Source organism: Ranitomeya imitator, chromosome 7 (assembly GCF_032444005.1).
Source record: "Ranitomeya imitator isolate aRanImi1 chromosome 7, aRanImi1.pri, whole genome shotgun sequence".
Taxonomy (NCBI): domain Eukaryota; kingdom Metazoa; phylum Chordata; class Amphibia; order Anura; family Dendrobatidae; genus Ranitomeya; species Ranitomeya imitator.
In genome coordinates, this window is record NC_091288.1 from 554,267 (window position 1) to 577,014 (window position 22,748).

General features: G+C 51.4%; 1 protein-coding gene across 4 annotated transcripts in view; it reads right to left on the reverse strand.

The window, feature by feature from the left end:
* The window catches only part of SLC35F5 (solute carrier family 35 member F5), a 134,819-nt gene that overhangs the window by 89,270 nt on the left and 22,801 nt on the right, over window positions 1-22,748 (reverse strand). For all 4 annotated transcript variants that reach the window (XM_069732543.1, XM_069732542.1, XM_069732545.1 and 1 more), the window contains exons 3-9: window positions 17,224-17,367; window positions 10,987-11,031; window positions 10,833-10,908; window positions 7,621-7,811; window positions 7,367-7,448; window positions 7,207-7,294; window positions 7,001-7,065 (exon numbers count right to left, since the gene is read on the reverse strand). In XM_069732543.1, coding sequence (XP_069588644.1) covers window positions 7,001-7,065; window positions 7,207-7,294; window positions 7,367-7,448; window positions 7,621-7,811; window positions 10,833-10,908; window positions 10,987-11,031; window positions 17,224-17,367 — 691 coding nt within the window. The remainder of the gene's footprint in view (window positions 1-7,000; window positions 7,066-7,206; window positions 7,295-7,366; window positions 7,449-7,620; window positions 7,812-10,832; window positions 10,909-10,986; window positions 11,032-17,223; window positions 17,368-22,748) is intronic.

Consider the following 22,748-nt stretch of genomic DNA (forward strand, 5'->3'; position numbering starts at 1 on the left):
TGTTTTGTTTCTGCAGACCAGGATGATTGGGTGTCCTTTTTGCCGTTGGCTGAGTTCGCCCTTAATAATCGGGCCAGCTCGGCTACCTTGGTTTCTCCATTTTTTTGCAATTCTGGGTTCCATCCTCGTTTCTCTTCAGGACAGGTTGAGTCTTCGGACTGTCCTGGTGTGGATTCTGTGGTGGATAGGTTGCAGCAGATCTGGACTCAGGTAGTGGACAATTTGATCTTGTCCCAGGAGAAAGCTCAACTTTTCGCTAATCGCAGACGCCGTGTGGGTCCCCGACTTCGTGTTGGGGATCTGGTTTGGTTATCTTCTCGTCATATTCCTATGAAGGTTTCCTCTCCTAAATTTAAACCTCGTTTTATTGGTCCGTATAGGATTTCTGAGGTTCTCAATCCTGTGTCTTTTCGTTTGACCCTCCCAGACTCCTTTTCCATACATAATGTATTCCATAGGTCGTTGTTGCGGAGATACGTGGCACCTATGGTTCCATCTGTTGAGCCTCCTGCCCCGGTTTTGGTGGAGGGGGAATTGGAGTATATTGTGGAGAAGATTTTGGATTCTCGTGTTTCTAGACGGAAACTCCAGTATCTGGTTAAATGGAAGGGTTATGCTCAGGAAGATAATTCCTGGGTTTTTGCCTCTGATGTTCATGCTTCCGATCTTGTTCGTGCCTTTCATGCGGCTCATCCTGGTCGGCCTGGGGGCTCTGGTGAGGGTTCGGTGACCCCTACTCAAAGGGGGGGTACTGTTGTGAATTCTGTGGCTGAATTCACTCCTGTGGTCACAAGTGGTACTGCAGCTTCTGAGCTTCCTCCCTCAGGTGTTCTGGTGAGCTCGTTAGCTGCTTCATTACTTAACTCCGCCTGATGCTGCTATCCTTGCTCCTTGTCAATGTTTCAGTGTTGGATCTGAGCTTCTCCTGATTGTTCCTGTGACCTGCTGCTCTGTATAGCTAAGTGCTTTTTGCTTTTTTGTTGCTTTTTTTCTGTCCAGCTTGTCTTTTGTTTTGCTGGAAGCTCTGAGACGCAAAGGGTGTACCGCCGTGCCGTTAGTTCGGCACGGTGGGTTCTTTTTGCCCCCTTTGCGTGGTTTTGCTTTAGGGTTTTTTGTAGACTGCAAAGTTCGCTTTACTGTCCTCGCTCTGTCCTAGAATATCGGGCCCCACTTTGCTGAATCTATTTCATCCCTACGTTTTGTCTTTTCATCTTACTCACAGTCATTATATGTGGGGGGCTGCCTTTTCCTTTGGGGAATTTCTCTGGGGCAAGTCAGGCCTATTTTTCTATCTTCAGGCTAGCTAGTTTCTTAGGCTGTGCCGAGTTGCCTAGGTAGTTGTTAGGCGCAATCCACAGCCGTTTTAGTTGTGTTTAGGATAGGATCAGGTGTGCAGTCTACAGAGTTTCCACGTCTCAGAGCTCGTTCTTGTATTTTTGGGTATTTGTCAGATCACTGTGTGCGCTCTGATCGCTAAGCACACTGTGTTTCTGGATTGCCTTCATAACACCTGTCATTAGCAAACATAACACTACTGTACTGTAAGATCTATATACAGGCAATGTCACAGACCAGAAGAAGGAATCTACTATATACAGGACCGGGATCTACTGTACTGTAAGATCTATATACAGGCAATGTCACAGACCAGAAGAAGGGATCTACTATATATAGGACCGGGATCTACTGTACTGTAAGATCTATATACAGGCAATGGCACAGACCAGAAGAAGGGATCTACTATATACAGGACCGGGATCTACTGTACTGTAAGATCTATACACAGGCAATGTCACAGACCAGAAGGGATCTACTATATACAGGGCCGAGATCTACTGTACTGTAAGATCTATATACAGGCAATGTCACAGACCAGAAGAAGGGATCTACTATATACAGGACCGGGATCTACTGTACTGTAAGATCTATATACAGGCAATGGCACAGACCAGAAGAAGGGATCTACTATATACAGGACCGGGATCTACTGTACTGTAAGATCTATATACAGGCAATGGCACAGACCAGAAGAAGGGATCTACTATATACAGGACCGGGATCTACTGTACTGTAAGATCTATATACAGGCAATGTCACAGACCAGAAGAGGGAATCTACTATATACAGGACCAGGATCTATTGTACTGTAAGATCTATATACAGGCAATGTCAGACCAGAAGAAGGGATCTACTATATACAGGACCGGGATCTACTGTACTGTAAGATCTATATACAGGCAATGTCACAGACCAGAAGAAGGGATCTACTATATTACTATATACAGGACCGGGATCTACTGTACTGTAAGATCTATATACTGGCAATGTCACAGACCAGAAGAAGGGATCTACTATATACAGGACCGGGATCTACTGTACTGTAAGATCTATACACAGGCAATGTCACAGACCAGAAGGGATCTACTGTACTGAATGATCTATACACAGGCAATGTCACAGACCAGAAGAAGGGATCTACTATATACAGGACCGGGATCTACTGTACTGTATGATCTATACACAGGCAATGTCACAGACCAGAAGAAGGGATCTACTATATACAGGACTGGGATCTACTGTACTGTATGATCTATACACAGGCAACGTCACAGACCAGAAGAAGGGATCTACTACATACAGGACCGGGATCTACTGTACTGTATGATCTATGCACAGGCAATGTCACAGACCAGAAGAAGGGATCTACTATATACAGGACCGGGATCTACTGTACTGTAAGATCTATACACAGGCAATGTCACAGACAAGAAGAAGGGATCTACTATATACAGGACCGAGATCTACTGTACTGTAAGATCTATATACAGGCAATGTCACAGACCAGAAGGGATCTACTATATACAGGACTGGGATCTACTGTACTGTAAGATCTATATAGAGGCAATGGCACAGACCAGAAGAAGGGATCTACTATATACAGGACCGGGATCTACTGTACTGTAAGATCTATATACAGGCAATGTCACAGACCAGAAGAAGGGATCTACTATATACAGGACCAGGATCTATTGTACTGTAGGATCTATATACAGGCAATGTCACAGACCAGAAGAAGGGATCTACTATATACAGGACCGGGATCTACTGTACTGTAAGATCTATATACAGGCAATGTCACAGACCAGAAGAAGGGATCTACTATATACAGGACCGGGATCTACTGTACTGTATGATCTATACACAGGCAATGTCACAGACCAGAAGAAGGGATCTACTACATACAGGACCGGGATCTACTGTACTGTATGATCTATACACAGGCAATGTCACAGACCAGAAGAAGGGATCTACTATATACAGGACCGGGATCTACTGTACTGTATGATCTATACAGACTGTCACAGACCAGAAGAGATCTACTATATACAGGACTGGGATCTACTTACTGAATGATCTATACACAGGCAATGTCACAGATCAGAAGAAGGGATCTACTATATTACAGGACTGAGATCTACTGTACTGAATGATCTATACACAGGCAATGTCACAGACCAGAAGAAGGGATCTACTATATACAGGACCGAGATCTACTGTACTGTATGATCTATACACAGGCAATGTCACAGACCGGAAGAAGGGATTTACTATATACACGACCGGGATCTACTGTACTGAATGCACAGGCAATGTCACAGACCAGAATAAAGGATCTACTATATACAGGACCGGGATCTACTGTACTGTATGATCTATACACAGGCAATGTCACAGACCAGACGAATGGATCTACTATATACACGACCAGGATCTACTGTACTGTACGACCTATACACAGACAATGTCACAGACCAGATGAAGGGATCTACTATATACACGACCGGGATCTACTGTACTGTATGATCTATACACAGAATGTCACAGACCAGACGAAGGGATCTACTATATACAGGACCGGGATCTACTGTACTGTATGATCTATATACAGGCAATGTCACAGACCAGACAAAGGGATCTACTATATACAGGACCAGGATCTACTGTACTGTATGATCTATACACAATGTCACAGACCAGACGAAGGGATCTACTATATACACGACCGGGATCTACTGTACTGTATGATCTATACACAATGTCACAGACCAGACGAAGGGATCTACTATATACAGGACCGGGATCTACTGTACTGTATGATCTATACACAGACAATGTCACAGACCAGAAGAAGGGATCTACTATAGACAGGACCGGAATCTACTGTACTGTATGATCTATACACAGGCAATGTCACAGACCAGAAGAAGGGATCTACTATATACAGGACCGGGATCTACTGTACTGTATGATCTATACACAGACAATGTCACAGACCAGAAGGGATCTACTATATACAGGACTGGGATCTACTGTACTGAATGATCTATACACAGGCAATGTCACAGACCAGAAGAAGGGATCTACTATATACAGGACCGGGATCTACTGTACTGTATGATCTATACACAGGCAATGTCACAGACCAGACAAAGGGATCTACTATATACACAACCAGGATCTACTGTACTGTACGACCTATACACAGACAATGTCACAGACCAGACGAAGGGATCTACTTTATATAGGACCGGGATCTACTGTACTGTATGATCTATACATAGGCAATGTCACAGACCAGATGAAGGGATCTACTAAATACACGACCGGGATCTACTGTACTGTATGATCTATACACAGAATGTCACAGACCATACGAAGGGATCTACTATATACAGGACCGGAATCTACTGTACTGTATGATCTATACACAGGCAATGTCACAGACCAGAAGAAGGGATCTGCTATATACAGGACCGGGATCTTCTGTACTGTAAGATCTATATACAGGCAATGTCACAGACCAGACAAAGGGATCTACTATATACAGGACCGGGATCTCCTGTACTGTAAAATCTATATACAGGCAATGTCACAGACCAGACAAAGGGATCTACTATATACAGGACCGGGATCTACTGTACTGTATGATCTATACACAAGCAATGTCACAGACCAGACGAAGGGATCTACTATATACACGACCGGGATCTACTGTACTGTATTTCTATACACAGAATGTCACAGACCAGAAGGGATCTACTATATACAGGACTGGGATCTACTGTACTGTAAGATCTATATACAGGCAATGTCACAGACCAGACAAAGGGATCTACTATATACAGGACCGGGATCTCCTGTACTGTAAAATCTATATACAGGCAATGTCACAGACCAGACAAAGGGATCTACTATATACAGGACCGGGATCTACTGTACTGTATGATCTATACACAAGCAATGTCACAGACCAGACGAAGGGATCTACTATATACACGACCGGGATCTACTGTACTGTAGGATCTATACACAGACAATGTCACAGACCAGAAGGGATCTACTATATAGAGGATCGGGATGTGCTATGTCCTGTGGGGAAAATAAGTATTTGATACTCTGCAGATTCTGCAAGTTTTCCGCCTACAAAGAATGGAGAGATCTGTAATTTGTATCACACTTCACCTGTGAGACAGAATCTAAGAATAAAATACAGAAAATCACATTGTAGGATTTTTACATAATTTATTTTCATTTTATTACATGAAATAAGTATTTGATACAATAGAAAAACAGAACTTAATATTTGGTCCAGAAACCTTTGTTTGGAATTACAGAGGTCGGACTTTTCCTGTACTTCTTGACCATATTTGCACACCCTGCGGCAGGAATTGTGGCCCACTCCTCCATACAGATCTTCTCCTGATCTTTTGTGTTTTGGGGCTGTCGCTGGGAAACATTGAGTTTCAGCTCCCTCCAAAGAGCTCCTATTGGGTTCAGGTCTGGAGACTGGCCAGGCCACTCCAGGACCCTGAAATGCTTCTTATGGAGCCTCTCCTTAGTCGCCCTGTGTGTTTCGGGTCGTAGTCATGCTGGAAGACCCAGACACGACACACCTTCAATGCACTTACTGAGGGAAGGAGGTTGTTGGCCAAAATATTCCGAATCAGGACCCCCATCCATCCTCCCTTCAATACGATGCTGTCGTCCTGTCCACTTTGCAGAAAAGCACCCATAAAGTATGAGGTTTCCTCCACCATGTTGCACGGTTGGGACAGTGTTCTTGGGGTTGTACTCATCCTTCTTCCTCTAAACATGGCGAGTGGAGTTGATACCAAAAAGTTCTGTTTTGGTCTCATCTGACCACATGACCTTCTCCCATGCCCCCTATGGATCATTCAGATGGTCATGTGCGAACTACAAACAGGCCTGGCCATGTGCTGGCGTGAGCAGGGGGACCTCGCGTGCCCTGCAGGATTTTAATGTGACGGCGTAGTGTGTTATTAACGGTAATGTTGAGACTGTGGTCCCAGCTCTCGTCAGGTCATTGGCCAGGTCCTCCCGTGTAGTTCTGGCCGATTCCTGACCTTTCTCAGAATCATCCTTATCCCATGAGGCGAGACCTTGCATAGAGCCCCAGCCAGAGGAAGGTTGACAGTCATCTTGTGTTTCTTCCATTCTCTAAGAATTGTGCCACCTTTGTTGCCTTCTCACCAAGCTGCTTGGCTATTGTCCTGTAGCCCATCCCAGCCTTGTGCAGCTCTACAATGTTGTCCCTGGTGTCCTCAGACCGCTCTTTGGTCTTGGCCATGGTGGAGATGTGTGAGACAGAGTGTGGACAGGTGTATGTTACAAAGGGAACAAGTTCAAACAGTTAATATAGGTAATGAGTGCAGAGTTGGAGGCTTCTTAAAGATAAACTAACAGGTCTGTGAGAGCCAGAACGCAATAAAATGCAATTTAATTATTTAAAAGATCATACAATGCGTTTTTCAGGATTTTCTGGTATTTATTTTTAGATTCTGTCTCTAACAGGTGAAGTGCATCTCCGATAAAAATTGCAGACTTCTCCATTCTTTGTAGGTGGAAAACTTGAAAAATTGGCAGTGTATCAAATACTTATATCCCCACTGTATCTCCATGTATCGATCTGAGTCTTTACCTATCGCTTCCTTATCCCTAGAACTGCCAGATCCGGACAAGCTGACCAGCACCACTCCGCCAATACTGTGAAGGAAAACAAGGGAAGATATGATGGGATCACATCACACATGGCAGGAGCAAAATGGGAAAGACCAGAATGGTGGAACGGGGAAGGTCGGCATGGTGGGAGAGGGAACCAATGAGAAATGCAAAATCTCTATTAACCTGAGGATCACGGCCAGTAATTTGGAGAGAGTGAAGCGGTCGCCACTGTTACTGGGAAAGATGGAGGCCAGGATCAGGGTGAAGAGACCTGAAATAAACGCCACAAGTTCAGAGCAATGGCGCCTCCGCTAGTCATGGAGTAGATGGCAGGCAATCTCACCTGAAGTGGACGAGATGATGTTCACAATGGCGACCCGAGTGTCGGACAGCGCCTCCTGATAGGAATAGTTGGCCAAGAACCACTGTGACGAGGAAGGAACAGATGGGAGCTCAGCATACAAAGTCAGAGGTCTCCTTCACGACTCCCGCTCTCACCTGCTCATAACGACCAGCGAGGACCACAGCATGCAGAGGACGCCACTCAGACGCCATCAGTCAAGAGCACAGGAACCAATTGCAACAACTCGCTCTTACCACAAAGCAGAAGAAGAAACTGATCTTGGCAACTTGGCAGATTGTGAACTTTCCACTCGTCCTCACTGCAGCCTCGCTGTCTCGGACAGGCGGATGCAACATGCGGGACAGTTTGGCTTCCAGAGCTTGGCTTAATGGCAGCTGCCGCACTTCCATGAGATTGCTGAACCTTACACGAGGCTTCTTAATAGCTAAGAATGAAAATGCATACTGCAGATTACGAGAACATGGAAGCAGAGATGCTGCAGAACCTCACACAATACATGAGCATGATCACCAGTAAGGCCAGCGGATGATCTATGTAGCGAGATTCTGGAGTGAAAGGGTTATCAGATGTGAAACTTCACGCAGGCATCATACGACGGTGAAGATCAGTTGTGCATCAAGGACAACACTGGTGAAGATCAGTTGCGCACCATCCATGCACCGACGGGTGAGAGGTCAAAAAGCCTTAAGGGCCGGGTAGAGCCAGAGGCGGGCCTACAATGGGGCTGTTGAAGTGCGGATTTTGTTCTCACAGTGGAAAGTACATTTCTGGTGGGAGGGGGTACAACAGTCAGGAAAACGCAAGCCATACCAACGTTACCATGTGACTATGACCCTGCAAAAGTGGTAGGTACCAATAGTGTTTCAAGGAATCAATAGACAATCCTGGCGTAATAACCTCACTAAAAAGCATCAGTAAGTGTCCAGGGTTGGAAATTCGCAACACTCACTTTCAAATCAGCCCTCACCTCTGCTAAACAGGCCTACTTCACAACCCTCGTATCTTTCTTACCCTACAACCTCAAACAATTATTCAACTCTGAACTCCTTCCTCCGCCCACCACTGCCCCCTCCGACCTCCTTCATCTCTGCCGCACACTTCAAAGATGAAATCGACCAAACAAGGAAAGTCTTTATTGTTCAACCACCACAATCCCTTTGTATTCCAGACCAATGCCCTTCGCACATAACCTCCTTCCACAACATCAGTGAAGGAGATCATACGCAACTATTCTCCAAATCACACCTCGCCACTAGTACACTTGACTCCATCACACCTCCTCCCCAACCTCACCCTCACACTTATCCCAATCTCAACAACTATCACTAACTTCTGGTATGTTCCCTTCTGCTTTCAAGTATGCCACAATCACGCCTATCCTCAAAAAGCCTCGACCCGTCAAGCTACCATTCCATATCGTTGCTCCTATTCGCTTCCAAACTCCTTGAGCAGCACGTCCATGCTGAACTTTCCTCTCACTTTGCATCTAACTCTCTCTTCGACAACCTACAATCTGCCTTCCATCCCCACCATTCCACTGAGACTGCCCTGACCAAACTTACGAACAATCTACTTACAGCCAAAGCTAACAGACAATTCTGTAGATTCTTTCTCCTAGACCGGTCCTCTACCTTTATCACAGTTGACCACTGCCTCCTACTACAGATTCTCTCTTCCTTTGGTGTCAAAGAACTTGCCCTATCCTGGATCTCCTCATACCTTACAACTGCATATTTAGCATTTCCCACACTACCTCATCTCGCCCCCTTCTCTCTGAGGTGGCCCTCAAGGCTCTGTCCTAGGACCCCTTCTCTTTTCAATCTATACCCTTGGCCAACTCAAAGTTCCATGGCTTCCAGACCACCTATACGCTGATGACACTCAGGTTCTGGAAAGCAGAGAGGTGACATCTGGGCCAGAGAGGTAGATCTAAGAGTGCCAATCAGCCATATCCTCCTTCTCCTCTTGCTTCCTCAAGCTTAATGTGGGCAAATCTAAAATCATCTTTCCTCCATCTCACATATCTTTCCTACCTGGTCTATCACAATAAATGACATCACGATTTCCACCATACCAGAAGTCCTCTGCACTGTGCTGCAAACCTGCACAAACACGCGCTCTCCACCACCTCAAAAAAATTTCCAGAATCCATCCTTTAATCAACCATCAATCTATTAAAATTCTTGTGCATGCCGTCATCATCTCCTGCCTGAACTACTGCAACGAGGTGCACGAAGCCTGGCTGTGACCAACCATGATTCTCATGTACTCTTAGCGCCAGGTGGACGATGCTTTTCTGTCATATCATTTGTGCTTTCCTTTACTGATGTATATATGAAACCAATAAAATTGGTTGTGGACAGCTGTACCAAAGGTGCCTGGTGTGAAAGTGTCTATAATAACTGAAGCACTGGGCTGACCACGAAACAGCAATCCTGGGACCGGTCACACAAGCTGACGGCTTCAAATTCTACAAAAACATCGGACTGCATTGGCATGACATTGTAGTGCACATCTGTACTCAATGAGCGTGCATGTGTGAGCGTGCATGTGTGAGCGTGAATGTGTGAGCGTGCATGTGTGAGCGTGCATGTGTGAGTGTGCATATGTGAGCGTGCATGTGTGAGCGTGCATATGTGAGTGTGCATGTGTGAGCGTGCATGTGTGAGTGTGCATATGAGAGTGTGCATGTGTGAGCGTGCATGTGTGAGCGTGCATATGTGAGCGTGCATGTGTGAGCGTGCATGTGTGAGCGTGCATGTGTGAGCGTGCATGTGTGAGCGTGCATATGTGAGCGTGCATGTGTGAGCGTGCATATGTGAGCGTGCATGTGTGAGCGTGCATGTGTGAGCGTGCATATGAGTGTGCATGTGTGAGCGTGCATGTGTGAGCGTTCATATGTGAGCGTGCATGTGTGAGCGTGCATGTGTGAGTGTGCATATGTGAGCGTGCATGTGTGAGCGTGCATATGTGAGCGTGCATGTGTGAGCGTGCATATGTGAGCGTGCATGTGTGAGCGTGCATGTGTGAGCGTGCATGTGTGAGCGTGCATGTGAGAGCGTGCATGTGTGAGCGTGCATGTGTGAGCGTGCATGTGTGAGCGTGCATGTGTGAGCGTGCATGTGTGAGCGTGCATGTGTGAGCGTGCATATGTGAGCGTGCATGTGTGAGCGTGCATGTGTGAGCGTGCATGTGTGAGCGTGCATGTGTGAGCGTGCATATGTGAGCGTGCATGTGTGAGCGTGCATGTGTGAGCGTGCATGTGTGAGCGTGCATGTGTGAGCGTGCATGTGTGAGCGTGCATGTGTGAGTGTGCATATGAGAGTGTGCATATGAGAGCGTGCATGTGTGAGCGTGCATGTGTGAGCGTGCATGTGTGAGCGTGCATGTGTGAGCGTGCATGTGTGAGCGTGACGGACTTGCAGACTGAGCCATTATTACTCACATTTATCATCATTTGTTGTTAGGATTTTTTCATTCTGGAGATCATGAAACTTCACAGGAACATAAAGGGGATCACTCTGCAGGAAGAAGAGGCCCCATTACTGATGTCGGCGGAAATCCCCAGCACAGAGTGGGACCACGTGACATTTACTTACCAGCGTGTGATTCACGGCACCATCTGCTGCACACGCATCTGCAAGCTGAGAGAGAAATACAAGTAAGAGCACAACCTCCATCATCCCAAAGAGCCAACGGCCCCAGCACAGACTCCTCGCCCCTATGGACAGGACTCGGGTTATCCATCTTGTCCACTACTGGACCACCCCTCCTCCCCTCCTTAAAAGGATCCAGTCCTTGGATTCATGAGTGGGACACCATGGACCACAGAAATCAGAGCCTAGACCCACAATGGCGGCATTTCAGAGATGACACATTGTGCAGACCAGGCCGGGGAGCATAGAATACACCTGACTAGTCCAGTGCCGTCCCAGCCGACATCTCCTCGTCAGGTCTCCCATGTGTCAATCATCTGGACAGCTGCGCGGAGAAGCCAACCAAGGGCATTGCCAGACCAGCCACACGTGGCCGGATCTTTAAACTATGTTTTCATAGAAAACAGGCCTTTTTACCAAGCTCAGATTCAAGTTGCCTCACATTTGGGCAGCACGGAGAGAGTGACAGGTGAAAGCAGGTCGTCACACAGTGAAATTATTCTAGAAAATGAAGGGGGCATGTAACTTTCCTCCAGCGCTGCTCTGAATCCAGGGCTGGCAGCTTCAGTGGGCACAGCCCGTGATTGGCGACAACGGTCAAGTGATCAGAAGAGCCCATCATTAGATGTTTATCTAATGCAGTTCATCTAAGCGCTGCAGCCAGTCACTGTCTGCAGCTTTTCTGTGACTTCAGAACAGAGCAGACCTCGGGAGCAGCCTGGCAGATATGAGGGAGGTGAGGGGTACTGCTGGTGGAGCCTGGCCTAGAAATGCTGGGAGGTGGCGGGTACTGCAGGCTGAGCCTAGCCTAGAAATGCTGGGAGGTGAGGGGTGCTGCAGGCTGAGCCTAGCCTAGAAATGCTGGGAGGTGAGGGGTACTGCTGGTGGAGCCTGGCCTAGAAATGCTGGGAGGTGAGGGGTACTGCTGGTGGAGCCTGGCCTAGAAATGCTGGGAGGTGAAGGGTACTGCAGGCTGAGCCTAGCCTAGAAATGCTGGGAGGTGAGGGGTGCTGCAGGCTGAGCCTAGCCTAGAAATGCTGGGAGGTGAGGGGTACTGCTGGTGGAGCCTGGCCTAGAAATGCTGGGAGGTGAAGGGTACTGCAGGCTGAGCCTAGCCTAGAAATGCTGGGAGGTGAGGGGTGCTGCAGGCTGAGCCTAGCCTAGAAATGCTGGGAGGTGAGGGGTGCTGCAGGCTGAGCCTAGCCTAGAAATGCTGGGAGGTGAAGGGTACTGCAGGCTGAGCCTAGCCTAGAAATGCTGGGAGGTGAGGGGTGCTGCAGGCTGAGCCTAGCCTAGAAATGCTGGGAGGTGAGGGGTACTGCTGGTGGAGCCTGGCCTAGAAATGCTGGGAGGTGAGGGGTGCTGCAGGCTGAGCCTAGCCTAGAAATGCTGGGAGGTGAGGGGTACTGCTGGTGGAGCCTGGCCTAGAAATGCTGGGAGGTGAGGGGTACTGCTGGTGGAGCCTGGCCTAGAAATGCTGGGAGGTGAGGGGTGCTGCAGGCTGAGCCTAGCCTAGAAATGCTGGGAGGTGAGGGGTGCTGCAGGCTGAGCCTAGCCTAGAAATGCTGGGAGGTGAGGGGTGCTGCAGGCTGAGCCTAGCCTAGAAATGCTGGGAGGTGAGGGGTGCTGCAGGCTGAGCCTAGCCTAGAAATGCTGGGAGGTGAGGGGTACTGCTGGTGGAGCCTGGCCTAGAAATGCTGGGAGGTGAGGGGTGCTGCAGGTGGAGCCTGGCCTAGAAATGCTGGGAGGTGAAGGGTACTGCTGGTGGAGCCTGGCCTAGAAATGCTGGGAGGTGAGGGGTGCTGCAGGTGGAGCCTGGCCTAGAAATGCTGGGAGGTGAGGGGTGCTGCAGGTGGAGCCTGGCCTAGAAATGCTGGGAGGTGAGGGGTACTGCTGGTGGAGCCTGGCCTAGAAATGCTGGGAGGTGAAGGGTACTGCTGGTGGAGCCTGGCCAGGAAATGCTGGGAGGTGAGGTGTGCTGCAGGTGGAGCCTGGCCTAGAAATGCTGGGAGGTGAAGGGTACTGCTGGTGGAGCCTGGCCAGGAAATGCTGGGAGGTGAGGGGTGCTGCAGGTGGAGCCTGGCCTAGAAATGCTGGGAGGTGAAGGGTACTGCTGGTGGAGCCTGGCCAGGAAATGCTGGGAGGTGAGGGGTGCTGCAGGTGGAGCCTGGCCTAGAAATGCTGGGAGGTGAAGGGTACTGCTGGTGGAGCCTGGCCAGGAAATGCTGGGAGGTGAGGGGTACTGCAGGCTGAGCCTAGCCTAGAAATGCTGGGAGGTGAGGGGTGCTGCTGGTGGGGCCTGGCCTAGAAATGCTGGGAGGTGAGAGGTACTGCTGGTGGAGCCTGGCCTAGAAATGCTGGGAGGTGAGGGGTACTGCTGGTGGAGCCTGGCCTAGAAATGCTGGGAGGTGAGGGGTACTGCTGGTGGAGCCTGGCCTAGAAATGCTGGGAGGTGAGGGGTACTGCTGGTGGAGCCTGGCCTAGAAATGCTGGGAGGTGAGGGGTACTGCTGGTGGAGCCTGGCCTAGAAATGCTGGGAGGTGAAGGGTACTGCAGGCTGAGCCTAGCCTAGAAATGCTGGGAGGTGAGGGGTGCTGCAGGCTGAGCCTAGCCTAGAAATGCTGGGAGGTGAGGGGTGCTGCAGGCTGAGCCTAGCCTAGAAATGCTGGGAGGTGAGGGGTGCTGCAGGCTGAGCCTAGCCTAGAAATGCTGGGAGGTGAGGGGTGCTGCAGGCTGAGCCTGGCCTAGAAATGCTGGGAGGTGAGGGGTGCTGCAGGTGGAGCCTGGCCTAGAAATTCTGGGAGGTGAGGGGTGCTGCAGGTGGAGCCTGGCCTAGAAATGCTGGGAGGTGAAGGGTACTGCTGGTGGAGCCTGGCCTAGAAATGCTGGGAGGTGAGGGGTACTGCTGGTGGAGCCTGGCCTAGAAATGCTGGGAGGTGAGGGGTGCTGCAGGCTGAGCCTAGCCTAGAAATGCTGGGAGGTGAGGGGTGCTGCAGGCTGAGCCTAGCCTAGAAATGCTGGGAGGTGAGGGGTACTGCTGGTGGAGCCTGGCCTAGAAATGCTGGGAGGTGAGGGGTGCTGGACGAGCCAGGTCCGGATATGCTGGGAGGTGAGGGGTGCTGCAGGACGAGCCAGGTCCGGATATGCTGGGAGGTGAGGGGTGCTGCAGGACGAGCCAGGTCCGGATATGCTGGGAGGTGAGGGGTGCTGCAGGACGAGCCATGTCCAGATATGCTGGGAGGTGAGGGGTGCTGCAGGACGAGCCAGGTCCGGATATGCTGGGAGGTGAGGGGTGCTGCAGGACGAGCCAGGTCCGGATATGCTGGGAGGTGAGGGGTGCTGCAGGACGAGCCAGGTCCGGATATGCTGGGAGGTGAGGGGTGCTGCAAGACGAGCCATGTCGGATATGCTGGGAGGTGAGGGGTGCTGCAGGACGAGCCATGTCCGGATATGCTGGGAGGTGAGGGGTGCTGCAGGACGAGCCATGTCCGGATATGCTGGGAGGTGAGGGGTGCTGCAGGACGAGCCAGGTCCGGATATGCTGGGAGGTGAGGGGTGCTGCAGGACGAGCCAGGTCCGGATATGCTGAAAGGTGAGGGGTGCTGCAGAACGAGCCAGGTCCGGATATGCTGGGAGGTGAGGGGTGCTGCAGGACGAGCCAGGTCCGGATATGCTGAAAGGTGAGGGGTGCTGCAGGACGAGCCAGGTCCGGATATGCTGGGAGGTGAGGGGTGCTTCAGGACGAGCCAGGTCCGGATATGCTGGGAGGTGAGGGGTGCTGCAGGACGAGCCAGGTCCGGATATGCTGGGAGGTGAGGGGTGCTGCAGGACGAGCCAGGTCCGGATATGCTGGGAGGTGAGGGGTGCTGCAGGACGAGCCAGGTCCGGATATGCTGGGAGGTGAGGGGTGCTGCAGGACGAGCCAGGTCCGGATATGCTGGGAGGTGAGGGGTGCTGCAGGACGAGCCATGTCCGGATATGCTGGGAGGTGAGGGGTGCTGCAGGACGAGCCATGTCCGGATATGCTGGGAGGTGAGGGGTGCTGCAGGACGAGCCAGGTCCGGATATGCTGGGAGGTGAGGGGTGCTGCAGGACGAGCCAGGTCCGGATATGCTGGGAGGTGAGGGGTGCTGCAAGACGAGCCATGTCGGATATGCTGGGAGGTGAGGGGTGCTGCAGGACGAGCCATGTCCGGATATGCTGGGAGGTGAGGGGTGCTGCAGGACGAGCCATGTCCGGATATGCTGGGAGGTGAGGGGTGCTGCAGGACGAGCCAGGTCCGGATATGCTGGGAGGTGAGGGGTGCTGCAGGACGAGCCAGGTCCGGATATGCTGAAAGGTGAGGGGTGCTGCAGAACGAGCCAGGTCCGGATATGCTGGGAGGTGAGGGGTGCTGCAGGACGAGCCAGGTCCGGATATGCTGAAAGGTGAGGGGTGCTGCAGGACGAGCCAGGTCCGGATATGCTGGGAGGTGAGGGGTGCTTCAGGACGAGCCAGGTCCGGATATGCTGGGAGGTGAGGGGTGCTGCAGGACGAGCCAGGTCCGGATATGCTGGGAGGTGAGGGGTGCTGCAGGACGAGCCAGGTCCGGATATGCTGGGAGGTGAGGGGTGCTGCAGGACGAGCCAGGTCCGGATATGCTGGGAGGTGAGGGGTGCTGCAGGACGAGCCAGGTCCGGATATGCTGGGAGGTGAGGGGTGCTGCAGGACGAGCCATGTCCGGATATGCTGGGAGGTGAGGGGTGCTGCAGGACGAGCCATGTCCGGATATGCTGGGAGGTGAGGGGTGCTGCAGGACGAGCCAGGTCCGGATATGCTGGGAGGTGAGGGGTGCTGCAGGACGAGCCATGTCCGGATATGCTGGGAGGTGAGGGGTGCTGCAGGACGAGCCAGGTCCGGATATGCTGGGAGGTGAGGGGTGCTGCAGGACGAGCCAGGTCCGGATATGCTGGGAGGTGAGGGGTGCTGCAGGACGAGCCAGGTCCGGATATGCTGGGAGGTGAGGGGTGCTGCAAGACGAGCCATGTCGGATATGCTGGGAGGTGAGGGGTGCTGCAGGACGAGCCATGTCCGGATATGCTGGGAGGTGAGGGGTGCTGCAGGACGAGCCATGTCCGGATATGCTGGGAGGTGAGGGGTGCTGCAGGACGAGCCAGGTCCGGATATGCTGGGAGGTGAGGGGTGCTGCAGGACGAGCCAGGTCCGGATATGCTGAAAGGTGAGGGGTGCTGCAGAACGAGCCAGGTCCGGATATGCTGGGAGGTGAGGGGTGCTGCAGGACGAGCCAGGTCCGGATATGCTGAAAGGTGAGGGGTGCTGCAGGACGAGCCAGGTCCGGATATGCTGGGAGGTGAGGGGTGCTTCAGGACGAGCCAGGTCCGGATATGCTGGGAGGTGAGGGGTGCTGCAGGACGAGCCAGGTCCGGATATGCTGGGAGGTGAGGGGTGCTGCAGGACGAGCCAGGTCCGGATATGCTGGGAGGTGAGGGGTGCTGCAGGACGAGCCAGGTCCGGATATGCTGGGAGGTGAGGGGTGCTGCAGGACGAGCCAGGTCCGGATATGCTGGGAGGTGAGGGGTGCTGCAGGACGAGCCATGTCCGGATATGCTGGGAGGTGAGGGGTGCTGCAGGACGAGCCATGTCTGGATATGCTGGGAGGTGAGGGGTGCTGCAGGACGAGCCAGGTCCGGATATGCTGGGAGGTGAGGGGTGCTGCAGGACGAGCCATGTCCGGATATGCTGGGAGGTGAGGGGTGCTGCAGGACGAGCCAGGTCCGGATATGCTGGGAGGTGAGGGGTGCTGCAGGACGAGCCATGTCTGGATATGCTGGGAGGTGAGGGGTGCTGCAGGACGAGCCAGGTCCGGATATGCTGGGAGGTGAGGGGTGCTGGAGGACGAGCCAGGTCCGGATATGCTGGGAGGTGAGGGGTGCTGCAGGACGAGCCAGGTCCGGATATGCTGGGAGGTGAGGGGTGCTGCAGGACGAGAATGCTCCGGGTAGTGATTCCCATAAATGCCAGCATGGCAGCGACAGTCCAGGACATGCGGATACGTTTGGATCACGTTATCTGGGGCACTTAGGTGGTCCAGTATTGGACAATTTGGACAGCCCCATTAACGCCTTCAGAGCCATTGCTTCCCTCGACCTGTTATAGAGCAAAACTACAAAAAAAACTCACACGATTGGTGCGTGTTTCTCGCAGACGTTTGGCACACTGGTGTCTCCACGGCTGCCAGATAAGAAATCCCAGCAAATATAAGACAAACATCGACGTCTTCGCAAAAGTGCTGAAAAATGGTTTGTTGAACTCCTGAAATATGTACTGGAAAAAAATAAATGGAGGAATGAGTGGTAGGCATACTTGTAGGGACAGAGGGGTGAATCGGAGTTCTGCACATCATCGCCTGCATCATATCATGTGAACAGCGCTGCAGCCAGTCACTGTGAGCAGCGGCTTTACCAATGCTGGACAGAATACAAGATACACAAGAGATGAAAACCTACTGGGTCTGACTACAAGATGTCCCTGGAAGGAGACCTCATTCTGTGGGCAAATAATTGGAGGCCATCTTACCTGAATGCTCATCATTGATCAGCGCTACACACAGATTAATGAGCGCCACACCTCAACTCGCCACATGGGGAAACGGCGTTATTTAGGGACCTGGATATCAAATGCAAAAGTAACTGCCCAAGGTGGAAGCGGCCATCACCGAGGTGAAAATCTAAGTTCTGGCCAAAATTGGTAGATTGGTCTACTCTGGAGAAGCCACGCCGGCACAGTTCATCCACAGTGAGATGGCGCTCTACGGAGGAGCGTGCTTCCCATACCGCAACAGATCCCCGAGCAATGGTCAAAGCACAAATTGAGGAGAGTGAAAAAAAATAAAAAAAATGCAAGAAATATACCATAACACGACAGGCAAGACGTAAACATCAAGAGCGGACCTTGGGATTTATGGGCCTGAGCGCCACCACGAGCCCACGCCTGAGCGCCACGAGCCCACGCCTGAGTGCCACCACGAGCCCATGCCTGAGCGCCATCAGGGGCCCACGCCTGAGCGCCACCAGGGGCCCATGCATGAGCGCCACCACGAGCCCATGCCTGAGCGCCACGAGCCCACGCCTGAGCGCCACCACGAGCCCACATCTGAGCGCCACCAGGAGCCCACACCTAAGCGCCACCACGAGCCAACGCTTGAGCGCCATCAGGGGCCCACGCCTGAGCGCCACCAGGGGCCCATGCATGAGCGCCACGAGCCCACGCATGAGCGCCACCATGAGCCCACATCTGAACGCCACCACGAGCCAACGCCTAAGCGCCACCATGAGCCCACGCCTAAGCGCCACCACGAGCCCACGCCTAAGCGCCACCACGAGCCCACGCCTTAGTGCCACCATGAGCCCATGCCTAGTGCCACCAGGAGCCCACGCCTGAGCGCCACCACGAGCCCACGTATGAGCGCCAACACGAGCCCATGCCTGAGTGCCAGAATGAGCCCACGCCTGAGAACCACCATGAGCCCACATCTTAGCGCCACCACGAGCCCACGCCTGAGCGCCACCATGAGCCCACAGATGAGCCCCCGCGGACCTTCATGTTGTATCACAACATTTACAAGGACATTTTTTTTTTTTAGAAGAGGCTTCTTTGATCAATCGTTTAGCATGAAACTTGCATTCTGGACCAAACCTTAAATTTCATTTCTTCTGAACAAGTGTTAGTTTCAAATATGCAAATTAACTCTTTAAAAAAAAAAAAAAAAAAAGCTGGTGGGGACGCCGATCACGACTGTCGTCTGATTAGTTCAAGACCACCTTCGCTTCAGATGTTTCGGGAATTCGTAGAGGAGCAATCGGTGTCTCTTCACACTTATTGAAAAAATTATTTCCGGACAAAATAAATAAATAAAGGTTTTAAAGGGAAGCCGTCAGGTCCAATAACACAGGTCGCATCCTATACATACAGGTAGGCAGAAACCCGTCACTCCCAGACAGCGGGCGAGGAGCAGCCACCTGAACGACTAGTCTCCTGTGCACCTCGGTCCTCCGATGGCTGCTCCTCACCCGCTGCTCTGCAGTGACAGGTCACATCCTATACATACAGGTGGGCAGAGACCCGTCACTCCCAGACAGCGGGCGAGGAGCAGCCACCTGAACGACTAGTCTCCTGTGCACCTCGGTCCCCCGATGGCTGTTCCTCACCCGCTGTACTGCAGTGACAGGTGTAGCATGGCTAAAGGGTGTGTAGTCGATGGGAGGTATGTGTCACATAGGTGGCGTGTCGCTGTGATGTAGCCCGGAGTGTTTTTTTTATTTCACATAACCATGTATATATGTGTTTCAGGACCTGTGGTGATGTCAGACCACATGTCTAATCATATGATGGGATACTGGGTGTGGTTAGCTCTATATATGACAGGCTAATGCTTTACACAGGAGATATTTGTGGAGGTGAAACCCTCCTGAGTGTGTTAAGGCTCCAGGACTGAGCCTGAAGGACTGGACACTTTCTTTTCTTTCCTGAGCCAAAGGCTATTTGTTTTCTGTTATTTTCTGCCATGTGGTTTATGAAGCAATAAACCCTGTGAACTTTTAAAGGAACGTGCCTCCTGAGTGTCAGCCGTCGCACCTGAGTGAGTGAAATCCCTACAATTGGTGGTAGACGTGCGGGCAGCATTCCCAGCAGAGATGTAAGTCTGTTATTTAAATGTCCGGGGTCAAGTCTGTTGCAAGCCAGCTAGCATTGCCAGGGAAAATGGAGGACCTGCTGAAACAATTGGTCCAGTTGCAGTCACAGCAGGAGCAGCGGCAGCAGATACAACAAAGCCAGCAGGAGCAACGGCAGCAGATGCAACAGAGCCAGCAGCAGATGCAGCTTCTGGCAACCGCCATCCAGGGCAAGACGAGTGCCCCAACCCCAGGTCTGGCTGATGACACCCACGTCCGGAAAACGGTAAGACGCGCATTGCAGAAAATGACGCACGGGGATGATGTTGAGGTCTTCCTGTCGGTATTTGAGAGGGTCGCTGGGAGGGAAAAACTTCCGCCAGAGCAGTGGGCAGAGGTACTGGCGCCATACCTGACGAGAGAACCCCAGAAGGCATACTATGACTTGACCTTGCAGGATGCCAAGGAGTATCACAAATTGAAAGCCGAGATTCTCGCACGTTTGGGGGTGACACTGACTGTCAGGGCACAGCGAGTTCACTGCTGGGCCTATCACCGGGACAAACCACCTTGCTCCTAAATGTTTGATCTGTTGCACCTGGTCCAGAAATGGCTGCAGCCAGAGTAACATAGTAACATAGTAATGTGGCACCCCTAGGGGTATTTGCCACAAAACTAGTTACTGACAGTAAATACAAATACTGAAATAGCAAGACTGCACTACCACCTCCGGCCAGAAGGGGGCGCTCCAGAGACTCCCCTTGATCCATTCTGGTCTGAGAGAAGAAATGGCAGTTGGGCTAAGGAGCTGAAAGTGAGAGGTCATACAGCTGTTGTGAATTCTGTGGCTGAATTCACTCCTGTGGTCACAAGTGGTACTGCAGCTTCTGAGCTTCCTTCCTCAGGTGTTCTGGTGAGCTCATTAGCTGCTTCGTTACTTAACTCCACCTGATGCTGCTATCCTTGCTCCTAGTCAATGTTCCAGTGTTGGATCTGAGCTTCTCCTGATTGTTCCTGTGACCTGCTGCTCTGTATAGCTAAGTGCTTTTTTGCTATTTTGTTGCCTTTTTTCTGTCCAGCTTGTCTTTTGTTTTGCTGGAAGCTCTGAGACGCAAAGGGTGTACCGCCGTGCCGTTAGTCCGGCACGGTGGGTCTTTTTTGCCCCTTTGCATGGGTTTCGCTTTAGGGTTTTTTGTAGACTGCAAAGTTCGCTTTACTGTCCTCGCTCTGTCTAAGAATATCGGGCCCCACTTTGCTGAATCTATTTCATCCCTACGTTTTGTCTTTTCATCTTACTCACAGTCATTATATGTGGGGGGCTGCCTTTTCCTTTGGGGTATTTCTCTGGGGGCAAGTCAGGCCTATTTTTCTATCTTCAGGCTAGCTAGTTTCTTAGGCTGTGCCGAGTTGCCTAGGTAGTTGTTAGGCGCAATCCACAGCCACTTTTAGTTGTGTTTAGGATAGGATCAGGTGTGCAGTCTACAGAGTTTCCACATCTCAGAGCTCGTTCTTTTGTTTTTGGGTATTTGTCAGATCACTGTGTGCGCTCTGATCGCTAGGCACACTGTGTCTCTGGATTGCCTTCATTACACCTTTCATTAGCAGACATAACATACAGCTGAATTTCTAACAGCCCTATGACGGTTTCCAGGCCCAAATCACCGGCCTGAGGAGAAGAGGGACAGAGAAAAAGGACATTGTGAGAACCGGGTAGCATTAATCACTACCCAGAACAGGCGCAAACACGGATACCGGATCCGTGGTTGTATTCATTACATATAATACAGCAACCGGAAAAACGTGAGGTGATATCAGCTTCACTAGGGCCGGACGCAGCAACAGGCACAGAGTTCAGCGGTACTCCCGGAGGGGGTAAGCCGATAAAAGGACTCGGGTTGCCCGTCGAACCAGGACCCGGAGGGGACAGATTGGGCCGGCAGCCAGTTCACATACAGCAGCAGGGCCACACAGAAATTGCGCACAATAAGAGGCGAAGACCCCGGCAGGGTCAAAGTAACTCAGAGTTCCCATACAGACTCCGGTGACAGGATTGGTTGTAAATCCCTTTATGTTGAAGTAAACTGGTTAAACGTTTCAGTGCCTCAGTCTTTCATTTGGACAATAGCCATCTATCCAGGATCGGGATCGTCACCGGAGGAAGAACCTGCTGCTGATCAAGTAAGTGCCTGTTCCCTCATGATACCCCTTACACTGTGCATTGCCTGAGGCCACAGCACCGGGTCAAGCCACCCGTGACATCCCGCTTAAGAGACAGACCCCATTGGTCCGGTGCTGGGTACCCCAGTCTCCTGGGCATCACAATTGGCGTCACGAACAGGATCTAGCCAGCCCATATACCGTGTATTGTGTGCCGTGATTGGAGCCCAAAACTGTGAAAACTTGGATGAAAAATCTTGAAAATTGACTTTATTAAAGAAAAATCCATTCCTCATTGAAAACTATTGAAAGTGACTTTTCCCCATTGGTTATAATGGAGTAAAGATGGCCGCCAACCCCTGAGGTAATCACCTCATAACCGTTAGGCACGAGACTGTTAATTGAGCTACGCCATTACCTGAGCCCCAGTCTGACTGAAAAACTTCAGAATCCGCAATTACAGAGCGCGTGGCGGGCGGGAGCAGCAGGGGGCGTGTCATTGTGGGCGGCACCAAGCTGAGCGCTCTGACGTCAGAGCAATGGGAAAATCGATCCTGCTGTACAGCGGAACGAATCTACACTATCCCGACGGAAGCGGAGGACCGGAAGGGTCCGGATTAACTAAGGGGGCACAGTATGTCGCAGCACGGAGACGCCGCAGCACCCGGCGACGCTAATGCAGCTGAAAGACAGAGTGTCGATAGAGAGTCCGGCAGCGCAGCGGTGCAAGGAGTGGCGCCCATCATGCCGGTGCTGATGCCATATACCCCGGGTGGCCCGTGGCTTCCAATGTATGAAGGTGAGCCTAATACCCTTGACGATTTCAGAGAAAAGATGCTGGCCCATTTTAACATGTTCCCTGTGGGTGAAGTTCAG